Source organism: Odocoileus virginianus, chromosome 26, assembly GCF_023699985.2.
Source record: "Odocoileus virginianus isolate 20LAN1187 ecotype Illinois chromosome 26, Ovbor_1.2, whole genome shotgun sequence".
NCBI classification, from domain to species: Eukaryota; Metazoa; Chordata; class Mammalia; order Artiodactyla; family Cervidae; genus Odocoileus; species Odocoileus virginianus.
In genome coordinates this window covers 13,280,101-13,293,576 of record NC_069699.1, presented here as the reverse complement: position 1 = coordinate 13,293,576, position 13,476 = coordinate 13,280,101, and the positions used below count along the sequence as shown (strand labels likewise).

The following is a 13,476-nucleotide window of genomic DNA, read 5'->3' as shown; positions in this document are numbered from 1 at the left end:
TCTTCCAGTGCCGCCTTTGGTCATGACAGTCACATTTCAGAGAAGACTACCCTTCCCTGGTCCGCTCCAGACCTCCTGTTAATGCCAGGCAGTCCCCGGCCTGCCCTGGGCTTCTGCCGGTTTTCAAGTCTTTGTATTGAATTATAGCTTGTTCTGGCATGATGCTGATTTTCTCCATTATTTCATGCTTCTCCCAGGAGATAGCCACATGTTATTTATCCTTCATCCCCCTTTTGAAAATATCAGAGTAAAGAGTTCACTTATTTTTTTTTAACCATCTTTTCTGCTGATTATTCAGTGCAACATATCTTAGAGGCTGTTCCCTCTCCACTGATTTTCTTCATGCCTAATACCTACCTTGAATTTTTATTTTACAACCTTTGATATTTACTAATTCATGCCATCATGAAAGAGGCAACTTTACTATTACGACCGCTCAGGTTTCTGTGGGTGTTGGCCCTGGGTCACAAGATGATGGCAGCATTAGAGAAACACTGAGTCGAGGCTGCACGTCTAAGCAGCAGACTTACCAGGGGAAGCGGTCCTGCTGGCTTATTTCTGCAGAGAAAGAAGCATAATCACAAACCTCATGTGATTATTTTAGAGAACCTCTATATGGCGTTGGTAGAGAAGAGAAATAAAATAGCCAGGTTCTAAGTTTCCCGTGTTATAAAGGGAAAGGACATACTCTACCTGTCTGTATTCTGCATCACAGTATATGGAGTCTGCAGCATAAAGTAGTGCATTAGTCAGTCAGCTCATCAATACTCATTGATTGCCATTTCATGAAAGACACTGCACCAGCCACTATTGGGGAAGCAGAGGATTCTGTTTAAGGCACATGCTTGTTTCCTGTAACTCAGCCTGAAGCACAGCACAGAGGAGGGTGTGGTCACACAAAGAGAAACATATGACTCTGCACACGTGGCACCCTAAATACACTGGGAATTAAGACACAAGTAGAAAAATGCATTTTGTAGTAGACTTTTAAGAACAAACTTCATTTTTCATTGAGCCTAGCATATGGTATCATTTTAAAGGAATAACTGATTTTAAAAGAAGAAATAAGTCAATAATGATTGAGTGGTCACAGTATGGTGAATTAAATATAAGTTATGGACCTGGTTGATCTGTGATTCATCACAGGCCAGTAGTTAGAAGTGACCCAAGATTAATGAGCAGGATCACAGTGTTTAGGTGCTGATTTGTCTCCTTGCCCACGTGGTCCAGTGTGTCCCAGCAACATGTGCTCTTTCTTTTCAGCACACGCTCCTGGCTTTGAAGTTCATCCTTGCATTTGCCATACCTGATAAGCCACGGCATATCCAGATGAAACTGGCCAGATTGGAATTTGAATCTTTGGAGGCACTCAAGCAGCAGGTAAGGGCAGCTGTCCTGAAAATAAGAATGTATATCTTTAGCAAATGCCAGGAGACACAAATCAGAGAATTTATGCTCAGCACTTCCTGCAGCCTTGAAGTTAACCAGTTTATGTAAGTATAGAAGATTCCAGTTCATCTTCTTTAGTTTGTATTTGGATACGGTTGACGAAGAACGTTTCATTAGTTTCAGGTTCTCAGCAAAGTGATTCAGTTATGTACATGCATGTATCTGTTCCTTTTCCAGATTCTTTAAGTTCTTACAGAATGCTGAGCACGCTTCCCTGTGCTACACAGTATAGGTCCTTGTTGGATTTGTATTTCAAATATAGTCATGTGTATATTTCAGTCCCCAAACTCCCTATTTACACCTGCCCCCATACCTTTCCCCTTTGGGAACCATAAGTTTGTTTTCTGTGTCTGTGAGCCTGTTTCTCATTTTTACAAATAAGTTCACTTGTGTTTTTTTTTTTTTTAAGATTACATGTATAAGGGATACCACATGATATTTGTCTTTGTCTTGCTTACTTCACTCAGAATGATAATCTCCAGGTCAATCCATGTTGCTGTGAGTGGCATTATTTCATTCTTTTTAATGGCTAAGAAATATTCCATTGTGTATATGTACCTCAACTTCTTTATCCATTCATTTGTCAATGGATATCTAGGTTGCTTCCATTCCTAGCTATTGTGAGTAGTGCTGCTATGAACACTGGGGTACATGCGTACCCATATACATGGGTATATGCCCAGCAGTGGGATTGTTGGGTCGTGTGGTGGTTTTATTCCTTGTTTTTTAAGGAATCTCCATACCATCTTCCATAGTGGCTGTATCAGTTTGCATGCCCGCCAACAGTGCAAGAGGGTTGCCTTTTCTCCACACCCTTTCCAGCATTTATTGTTTGTAGATTTTTCGATGATGGCCATTCTGACCCGTGTGAGGTAATAACACCTCATTGTAGTTTTGACTTGCATTTCGAGAAATGTTGACACCTTTCCATGTGTTTATTAGATTAGCCATCTGTATGTCTTTGGAGAAATGTTTGTTTCAGTCTTCTGCCCACTTTTTGCTTCGATTGTTTGTCTTTCTGGTATTGAGCCGAATGAGCTGCTTGTATATTTTGGAGATTAATCCTTGGTCATTTGTTTCATTTGCTACTATTTTCTCTAATTCTGAGGGTTGGCTAATAATAATTGTAATGATCAGTCAGACCAGAAGAAAATTTAAATACTTATCTTGAGTCTTCTGTTCATAGGAAATTTTAAAATCTTCTTAAGTTTCCATTTTGAGCATAAAATTATTACAGCAAAGTATTAAAAAGCGATTGATAAAGACTTTCAAGCAAAAAAATACTTGATTAGGGTAAGATACTTTGGAAGAAGTGGAAAGAAAATAGTACTTCAAAGAAGGAGAAAAGGAAAAACAAAATTTTTACTTATCATTAGGATTATATTTGTGTCTCTTGAATTGATAGTGGTGGATGTCACATCACTATAATGTTAAGCATTTCTTGGATGTCTTTAAAAGAGTGACCTTAGAGTTTACTTTTAAAATGTCAATATTCACAGTATATTAGAAAATATATTTTGTAGCTATCTTAATTTGTGACGAAATATTAGATGTCAGCTTAAAATTGTATGGGAGGGCATTTGGCATTCAAAACTTTTAGGGGTGATGTAAGCAGAAATTGTTTTAATTGAACAGCATTGTCTGTGGAAGAGTTTTAGTAAATCAGGTTTCTCCACTGATTCCATTTCTAGTGACGTTTTATAGACTGGGGCAGGCTGACTGTGTACACACCTTTCCTCCAGGTCAAGGAGGTCTCATTTCATGTTTGTTAAGCTTTCTTCTCCTCTCACTTAGGATTTCACCCTGCCATGAATTTGTTCTAAAAAGCAAAGGGTCTTTCTCAATGCTGGAGATGACTAACACATCTCATGTTACTAAACATATTTACCTGAAAGTCCTACTTTAGATCTGTTATGTTTGCTTTGGAGGGATTGATGGATATTAGTGTTTACTATGGATGTGACTAAGTGATGTCCCCAGTCCTCTCGGCTCCTGGATTCACCTTCAGATACTCCCTAGCTGACAGTAAAGCAAAGTCCAAAGTCAAAGATGAGTTTGGTTTATACTCACTCTTCATTGAGAAGTGAAACATTAACCAAAAGTCTGTCTATTATTTAAAAAGATGAAAAAATCTAAGTGATTTTAAGTCTGTCTGAGGTCTTTTCTCCTGAGGACATAGACATGATTCTCTGATTAACATCCCCTCTAAGAAAACGTGATTTTGGTGTTGATTTTACTGTTAAATTTCTGGTGGAACAGAGATATCCAGGCGGTGTTGACTCTGTGTGTGTGTGCACGCGTGCCCACGCACATGTGTGTGTGTGTGTGCGTGTGCGCACATGCTCAGTTGTGTCCGACTCTTTGCAGTTCCATGGACTGTAGCCCTCCAGGTTCCTCTGTCCTTCGGGATCTTTCTGACCCAGGGATTGAACCCCATCTCCGGCATCTCCTGCGTTGGCAGGTTGGATTCTTTACCCCTGAGCCACCTGGGAAGCCTGTTGACTCAGTATGTTTATCAAATGCCTCCATAGAGGGTGTTCTGGCTTGCCCTGAAGGTGACAAAATCCGTGCAGATGCAGCTCCAGTGTCTTGGATCCAAGTAGGGACGGAGCCGTGTTGAGTATTCATGGTTTCCTAGGGCCTTGACTGCAAACCCAGGAAAAGCATCCTTCCCCCCACCTCCCATGCCTGCTGGTTTTTGTTAAAATTATAATCTGAGACTAAAAACCGTCCAGAGTACAACCTGGGCAGAAGGTGCTCTCTTGTCTCTTTCCGGCCCAGGGCTTGGCTGTGTGGTTGACACCGCTGCCTGGGTCACCCACGCTCACGCTGCTGCCAATGGAGACAAAGATTTTCATCATGTTTCCTCTTTCGTCTCACTGTGCACAGGTTCTGAAACGGTCATAGGTGTGGAAGGTCACCCATCCTGTGCTTTTCAAAAACTCTGATTCACTGGCATGTCTTTAGTTTACTTGCTCAACTAGTGTCATTTCTAGGATATAGAGTTTTTCTTTTTCACTCTGACGTTTAACTGTGTGCTTTGTAAACAAGCGGAGCTTCACCTCACTGGGCTATTCTGTGGACTAAAGGCAGAGAGGAGGGCTTCTGCCACATCTTCTGGTCAGTTGGGCCCTGATCAGAAGTGGAGTTATGGAAAACATATTTAAGAATAAATCTCATTAATGCCTAGCCTCTCCCCAGACTTTGTCACTGTTAAGTGACCAGAAATTGACAACAGCTTGTCAGTAGGAAAGATTATTCATGAATAATTATTATATTGTGTTTAATTTATATTTGAATTGCTGCTTTTCAATTCCATTCCCATTTTATGGAGAAAATGTGATTGAGAAATTTAAGTCATTGGACAGTTCTTTTTTTATATGTAATTTTATTTATTTTTGGCTGTGCTAGGAGGTTTCTTGCTGCAGACTTTTCTCTAGTTGCGGAGAGCGGGGCCTACTCTACGTGTAGAGCGCGGGCTTCTCACCCCAGTGGCTTCTCTTGTTGTGGGGCACGGCTCTAGGGTGCGTGGGCTTCAGTAGTTGTGCTCTCCAGTTCTGGAGCACAGGCTTCTTTGCTCTGCAGAGTGTGGGGGTCTGCACGGATCAGGGACCAAACCTGTGTCTCCTGCATTGGCAGACGGATTCTTTACCACTGAGCCACCAGGGAAACCCTGCAAAGTTCTTACATTGGGCTGTACATCTTGAAAGTAACACTTTAAAAAAATGCATGTATTAGGAATTCCCTGGTGGTCCAGTGGTTAGGACTCCGAGCTTTCACTGCCTAGGCTTCAGCCCCTGGTAGGATAACTAAGATCCCAAAAGCTGTGTGTTGTGGCAAAAAAAACAACAACAACACATTTTTAGGCACCACACCATGAAGATTCTGTTCCCCTAAATCTAAGGTGGACCCAGATTACCAACATTTAAAAGACCCTTCCTATTGCTCCAGAAACCCTCTCCTCAACCCCGGCCCCCAGCAAAGCTGGATCCCAAGTGCCGTCAGGTGAGTGCCTAAAAGGAGCAAATTCTGACTCAGGTTCTGCCCCAGGAATAAGTCAGGTAGCATATTCACACCTCAGATTTTTGTTTTGTAAAATAGAAGGCTGGACTCGTGGGCCAGAAACATGCATGTTTAAGCAAGCACCCAAGTGATTCCAGTGCAGGAGGAGTGGACCCACCAGGGGACCCACTGCTCTGTATGGACCTGGCTGTTCCTCCAGCTCGTGGGGCAGGGGCCGTGGGGAGTAGGGGCATGAGCGTGGAGAGGAAAGGTACCCAGAGCAGTTCTTTTCTTAGCATCAGATAGGAAACTGTGGCATTTATAAATACATAAGCAAATGAGATATACTTGAAGGTGAGAGGCAAACTGGGGAAAATAAAATTGTTTGCTTTGCAAAGGGCATCTTGAAATAATTAGACTTCAGTCGGTGAGACCTTTACAGAGAATTCTAGACAGTAAATATCAGCCTAGTGATGCCCTTTTATTTCTTTTCAAATTGATGTATTCAACTCGCAGTAATTTTCAAGATCCAGTTAAAAATAGAAAGGAGTCTTATCCAGGTATCCTCCCTGGCTGGCCTGGAGCACAAGGACACAACATCCTCAGTATAGTCATCCTTCTGGGCAGACCGCCCTCTCAGGAGCCGAGCACCCACGGAAGCCTGGGAACTAGTCCAGTGGAGCCCTGAGAAAGAGAACAGCCTCAGAAATCAGTTAAAAGAACAAATAAGGACTTGAAGAAGATGCCACAATGTGAATTATGGCCCTCCAGAGTTCTAACCAGATGTGAGACCTTGACCAGCAGGCCGTCTGGGCCAGCCTGCATTAAGTAACATTTTTGTTTTCTCGGGTTAAGTGTATTTCAACCATTTCTGACATTTCCCGGGAGCTTCTGAACTTTCCTTTCCCTGCCTATTTGTGCTCTCAAGGTATGGTAGCTAGATCTACATTCTTAATGGAAAGGTAAGAGTTTAACAACATAGAATGAGAATGTTAAAGTATTTGACGATTGAATGTGTAATCACGTGTTGCTCTGCCAACGTGTAGTTCAGAAGGAAATATTGAATCCAGATAAAGAGTTGGCTCCCAAGGAGCCAGTTATGGAGCCAGTTGCTGCTGAAGCCTCCGTCGTTGGGGAGGGGATGGTCCATTTCCCTGGGCGCCGAGTCGGCCCCAGCTTCATGAGCCCAAGTGACCTAAAGATAAACTGCAGTCCACAGCTCCAGCAGACCCCTCTGAGCTGGCTGCTCCCTCTCTCCCATGTCGGGAGTTTGTCTCACTGCCTTGTGCAGCTTCGGGGCAAGTGGGCTGACGCCCTGTTTCAGAGTCTCCGCAGATGGTCCCCGCACACACGGGCAGAGTGAGGCAGCAGTGACACAGGGTGAGACACACTTGTGAAGCAGGGCAGTGGCAGGGAGATGAGTCTGGTGACGGAGGAGGACCACCTCAGGCCTGGGTGCCCTGAGTCACTGGGCAAACCAGGAGTGAAACGGTTGGTGAAACGGTGCCATGAAACCAGAGGGAATGGCAAGTCAGTTCCACCTTTGCAGCAGCCCCGCCGATTTTCATGACAAGAGCACAGCCGGGTGGTGACGATGACCAAGGGTGGCAGCAGACAGCAAGCAGTGGGAGGAGAGCTGAGCCGGGCACTCTTCTGAGCCTGCCACGTGGGCCGAGACTCCTGATAGCCGTGCTCGGAGGTGGGGTCTGTTAGCCATTTGCACTTGATTTTTCACATGGTACATTTCTCTCCGATTCATAAATGATAACTGTCTTCAAAGTAACTAGTGCACTAACAAACACTGGCTCATGTCCCTCTTACTGAGACCCCCAAGGTAGGTCTCCTCTTACTTTTGGGTCTCACAGAGTCACACTGCTCATGGATCCCCAAGCAACCCTCCTGTATCATAACCCTGACCACCCAGGGACCCCAACCACCGCCAGCTGCTCAGACCCTCCCTCCCCAGAGAGCCCCCCTCTGGCATGTGACAGAGGGGCCTGGCGCCCACTTCTGTGTATCTACCCCTCTGCCCTTGGCCAGGTGACGCCTTTCATACCCAAGTCCCTTCAGCCAGCTCTGACTAAATCTCCACTTAATCAAACTGAGTTTGTTGACTCATACATAGTTCAGAAGCTAATATATTAGGTAAATGACAAATGATGTCCTTGGACAAAAAAAGGGGAATCTTAAAATAGGTGCTCAGGCAAAAATGGAAACAGTTAGGTCATATGCCTTTCTGGGATCACTGGGGAAGGGAATACATTCTGAGGAATTACATGAGAGCACTTTAGAAGGACTCCATGCCCAGCCTTGATGAAGCCCAAATCCTACTTTTTCTGAAAGGACTGACTGTGGTTGATATCAGTAAAAAGGGTAGTTCCCAAAGAGACCATAAAATAACCCTGAATCAAGCCAGATAGAATTCTAAAGTAGTTTGTACTTGACTCTGGAATAATCCTGTCCTTACCACTGTTGGTTAGGGTTTCTCCCCCACCCACCCCTTTGCAGTTTTTGCTCTGACTGAAGGAAAAACGTTTCCAGATACTAGAATAAGATGCTTCACGAAAGCTCAAGAAAGCCTCTGATCATTTCTGTCTCTCTAGTAAACAGTCTATATAAATTGCTACTTATTCTCATTTCCTAGTCCTCTCGGAAAAATTTAACATTTGTATATTTGATTATTCCCCCAGACGTAAAAGACATGGCTAAATCAGAACCAGATTTATTTTTTCTTCTGGAAATTACTGAATAAGTCATGAAACAGAATAAAATGTAGCATCTTCCTAGTCACCATATGAGTTGATGAGCAGCAGTGAGGGCAGAATGGGCCTGGAAGCAGAGTGCCTCCACAGAGAAGGGCCTCAGGTCACTGTGCTGTGGAAGTGATGCCCTGTGCTCTGGACCACGTCTTTAAAGTATGTCTGTGTTTGTAAAGAAGAAAATTCACCCTATAATAAGTTATTCTAGAAATTTCAGAATGCTTAAAGCTGCATGTTTAAAAAGAGAAGAAAGATGTCTTCTGGTGAGGTATTATAAGTTCTTTGAGTTCTGGTCTCAGAACTAGATTACTAGATTAGTAATTACTAATTAGTAATTACTAGATTAGTAATTATACTGCCTTGAGGACCCACATGTGTGAGAGTAGGTCTTCCTTCTCCACATAAATGCGTGGGCTGTTAGGAATGCATCTATTTATGTTTTTTATTAAATCAAATGTCCTAAGATGTATTTTTTTTAATTTATTGGAGTATAATTGCTTTACAATGTTCTGTTATTTTCAACTATACAGCAAAGTGAATCAGTTGTATGTATACATGTATCCCCTCTTTCTTGGATTTCCTTCGCATGTAGGTCACCAAGAGCACCAAATAGAGTTCCGTGTGCTATACAGTAGGGTCTCACTGCTGCTGCTGCTAAGGCGCATCAGTCGTGTCTGACTCTGTGCGACCCCATAGATGGCAGCCCACCAGGCTCCTCTGTCCCTGGGGTTCTCCAGGCAAGAACACTGGAGTGGGTTGCCACTTCCTTCTCCAATGCATGCATGCATGCTAAGTCACTTCAGTCATGTCCAACTCTGTGCGACCCTGTGGACAGCAGCCCACCAGGCTCTTCCGTCCACAGGATTCTGTAGGCAAGAACACTGGAATGGGCTGCCGTTTCCTTCTCCAGGGTTCTCATTAGTTATCTTTCTTATACATAGTAGCATGTGTATGTCAAACCCAGTCTTTCAATTCATCTCACCTCGCTTCCCCCCTCTGGTGTCCATACATTTCTTCTCTACGTCTCTGTCTTATTTCTGCTTTGCAGAGAGGTTAATCTGTACCATTTTTCTAGATTCCACATATATGCTTAAATACACAATGTTTGTTCTTCTTTTTCTGACTTACTTCACTTCTAGGTCCATCCACATCCCTGCAAATAGTACAATTTTATTCCTTCTTATGGCTGAGAAATATTCCATTGTATGTATATGTGCCACATCTTCTTTATCCATTCCTCTGTTGATGGACATTTAGGTTGCTTCCATGTCCTGGCTATTGTAAATAGAGCTGCAGTATGCATTGGGGTGCATGTGTCTTTTTGAATTATGATTTTCTCCAGGTGTGGCCCAGGACTGGGATTGCTGGGTCACTTGGTAGTTCTAGTTTTAGTTTTTGAAGGAACCTCCATATTGTTCTCCATAGTGACTATCAATTTACATTCCCACCAACAGTGTAAGAGGGTTCCCTTTTCTCCATACCCTCTGCAGTATTTATTGTTTATAGTTGTTTTTGATGATGGTTATTCTGCTTAGAGTGAGGTGATATCATGTAATTTTGATTTGTATTTCTCTAATAATTCGTGATGTTAAGCATGTTTTCATGTGCCTTTTGGCCATCTGTATGTCTTCTTTGGAGAAATGTCTATTTAGGTCTTCTACCCATTTTTTGATTGGGTTTTTTTTATATTAAGCTGCATGAGCTGTTTGTATATTTTAAAGATTAATCCTTTGTCCATTGCTTCATTTGCAAATATTTTCTCTCATTCTGTGGGTTGTCTTTCTTCTTTTTATGGTTTCCTTTGCTGTGCAAAAGCTTTTAAGTCTCATTAGGTCCCATTTCTTTGTTTTTGTTTTTATGTTTTGTTATTCTCGGAAGTGGATCAGAAAAGATCTTGCCACTATTTATGTCAAAGAGTGTTCTGTTTATGTATTCCTCTAAGAGTTTTATAGTGTCCAGACTTACATTTAGGTCTTTAGTCCATTTTGAATTTATTTCTGTTTATGGTGTTAGAGAGTGTTCTAATTTCATTCTTTTACATGTAGCTATCCAGTTCTCCCAGCACCACATGTGGAAGAGACTGTCTTTTCTCCACTGTATGCTCTTGCCTCTCTTGTCATAGATTAGGTGACCACAGGTGTTTGGGTTTATCTCTGGGTTTATTCTATCCTGTTCCATTAATGTATATTTCTGTTTTTTGTGCCAGTACCATACTGTCTTTATTACTATAGCTTTGTTGTTCTAAGATATTAAAAGACTGTATTATTGGCTTCATTAAGATCAAAGATATATTTCTGTGACTACTAGACTAGAAGCATTTTAGAGACAGGATTACTTCAGACACAGAATTCATATGTGTTGAATGAATGAGTCAGTAATTAGATGATGGGCCACAGCCTCATCCGTTTGTGCCTTTTTCTGTTATTAAACTGTAGTCCTTCGGCTTTGAAGTTGTCCTCTGTGTGTTAGATTTGGGATTTAGGAAACCATCATTGAGTTCTTACTGTGTCAGGAAGCCACAGACTTTTTTAAAAATTACTTTCATTTTTAATTGCTAGTAAACAATTAAAATGTAAAACCTCTTTTTAAATATAGTAAATAATATTATTTTGCATGGATTTCCGATGCTACAGAACCTCAGGGATATGACTGAATATCGTATCATATAGTGAATGTAAACCTGAGATTGGGCTGGAAATACAGTGATTGAAAGCCTTGGAAATTGAGCCTTTAAAGTAAATCCCTAACAGCAGGATATATAGTGATTCACTTCTTTCTCCTAAGAATAGAATGCAGAAAACAGGAAATATTTAGATTTAAGGACTTCCTGAAATATTTAACTAAAGGAAGGTAACCATTTCATGTTGATAACAGCTCTGAGAATATAAGTAGTTAATTCTACTGAATTCATGATAATTCAAAATTAAAGTACAGATATTAAAATTAAGCAACAAATATTGAGGACATGGTATGGTCAAAGCACAATAATGTGAAGTATCAGAAAGTCCTGTAATTCATGTAATTGTCAAATGGTAGAATTGAAAAGCGCTATAGAAAAGATCCTGTCCCAAAGGCTGACTATACAGTCTAAGGAAAGGGTCATTAGCCACGGTGGTTGTCTCCCAAAATCGTCTCCAGTGACCTCTGCCCCCTAATGCCTATACCCTGGGAGTCCCCACCTACCCTCTATCCTGGTTGGCCTGTGTAATCAGTAGAGTACTGCAGAAGTGTTGGTATGTCTCTTCTGGGGCTAGGTCATAAGACAGACATTGTGGCTTCTGCCTTCTCCCTCGTGGATCATTTGCCTTTGGGAAGTTAGCTGCCATGTTGTGAGAACAGTCTACACCAGGTAGGTCATCCAAAGGACATGACTGCTGGTTGGCCCCCGAGGTGGACGTAGGCAGTCGAGGCCCCTCAGCCCTCCTTCATCCTTGGAGTGTACGTTCTGCCCACCATTCCCACACTCGGAGCGGTTTCGAGGACGCAGCCTTGAGGGAGTCATGTTTTGTGCCTGTGACCGAACCCAGTGAAAGCCTTAATATTAACTTTTACGGTTTTGGTGGGTGGATGCAGACATCTGCATGTCTTGCAGCCACCCAAGACAAGCCTTGTATGTGATTTCTTTTGTTTATTAAAACTTCCCCCTAGCAGTCTGGAGTGGTCTTCCCCTTTCTTTGGTCTCTCTTTGCCCTCCGTGGAAGGGGGCCAGTCACCTGGGGGATTCCTGAGGTTGCAGACCAACACTCAGGCCACCAGTGGAGAGGCCCACGTGACTAGGAACGTGACTGACCACCAATAGCCACACGAATGAACCATCTTGGAAGCACATAGTCTAATCCAGGGGTTGGCAGACGTTTTCTGTAAAAGTACAGTAAACATTTTAGGTGTGTGGGCCATAGCGTTTCTCTTGAACCTACTCAGTCCTGCTAGTATAGAGCAAAAGCTGCCGTGCACAGTATGGGAATGAAAGGAAGAGGCTGTGTTCCAATAAAACTTTATTTACAAGAACAGGCAGTAGGCCAGATTTGGCCTGAGGACTGCAGCTTTTCACCCCTCCTGTAGCCTGTCAAGCCTTCAGATGACTGCAGTCACTGCCTGTGTTCTGACTGAAGCTTCCTGAGAGTCCCTGAGCCAGAGCCACCCAGCTGCTTCCAAATTCCTGAGAATAAATACTTTATGTTTAAGCCACTAAGTTTTGAGCCACTAAGTATTTTGTCACACAATAGTAGATAACTAATGCAATAATAAGTAACTAATCCAGGAAAGGAGGCTGGCTGACAGATGAACCAAGCTTGGCTGTGAGTTGATAACTATTGAAGCTAGGTGGTGGGTAGGTCCATGGAGGTTCATTATATTATTATTTCTGCTTCTGTGTAGTAAAAGGTTAAAGGGAACCCCCCAAAAAACAGAAAAAGAAACTATTAGATAATCATCTAAAATCAGCATCAGTGAATCCTGATGCTCGTGCTGCTCACCCATGTCTCTGGCTCTGAACACTGTGTTCTCTTGGCCCCCTCTTCTAGCAGAGCCTTAGCTGTTTGCCTGTATTTTTCCACCGATTCATTGCCCAATTAATACTTTCAACCTAATACCCAGGATGGTTCTCTGAACTTTGATGCCCTTGCTGTCGTTGACCATCTTTAAGGCTTTGCTCTTCTTTAGCCCTCTGCACTGTTGTTGCTGCTCGGTCACTAAGTCGTGTCAGCCTTTGTGACCCTGTGGGCTGCAGCCCACCAGGCTGCTCTGTCTCCTCTGTCCGTGGAGTTTTTCCAGGCATGAGTACTGGAGTGGGTTGCCGTATCCTTCTCCAGGGGATCTTCCTGGATGAGGGAACGAACCCACATGTCCTGCTTTGGCAGGCATGTTCTCTACCTCTGAGCCACCTGGGAAGCCCCTCTTTACACTGCATACTGTAAAAGTCATTACCAAGAGAAGGAGCCCTGTTCAAAGATCTACAGAGTCCAGCCTTGATGTGACCTGGGGTATAATAATACTTAACAGTTTACGTTCTTACTGATCTTGACTCTCAGGAGGATACTAGTAAATCCAATACCTTAATGAATTCCTACACAGCCTGGGAGGGTAGGCCTGGCAGGTTACACTCGGGCCTGTTATAGATGAGAAATTTGGAGACTCAGAGTTTAAATGGGCTTCTTTGGTGGCTCAGACGGTAATGAAATCAGCTACAATGCAGGAGACCTGGGTTCGATCCCTGGGTCAGGAAGATTCCCTGGAGAAGGGAGTGGCTACCCACTCCAGAGTTCAG

At 42.9% G+C, this 13,476-nt stretch overlaps 1 protein-coding gene across 10 annotated transcripts in view; it reads left to right on the top strand.

Moving 5' to 3' along the window:
* ANO10 (anoctamin 10) overlaps positions 1–13,476 on the top strand; it is a 245,179-nt gene that overhangs the window by 190,283 nt on the left and 41,420 nt on the right. For all 10 annotated transcript variants that reach the window (XM_070455527.1, XM_070455525.1, XM_070455533.1 and 7 more), the window contains one exon: positions 1,264–1,380. In XM_070455527.1, coding sequence (XP_070311628.1) covers positions 1,264–1,380 — 117 coding nt within the window. The remainder of the gene's footprint in view (positions 1–1,263; positions 1,381–13,476) is intronic.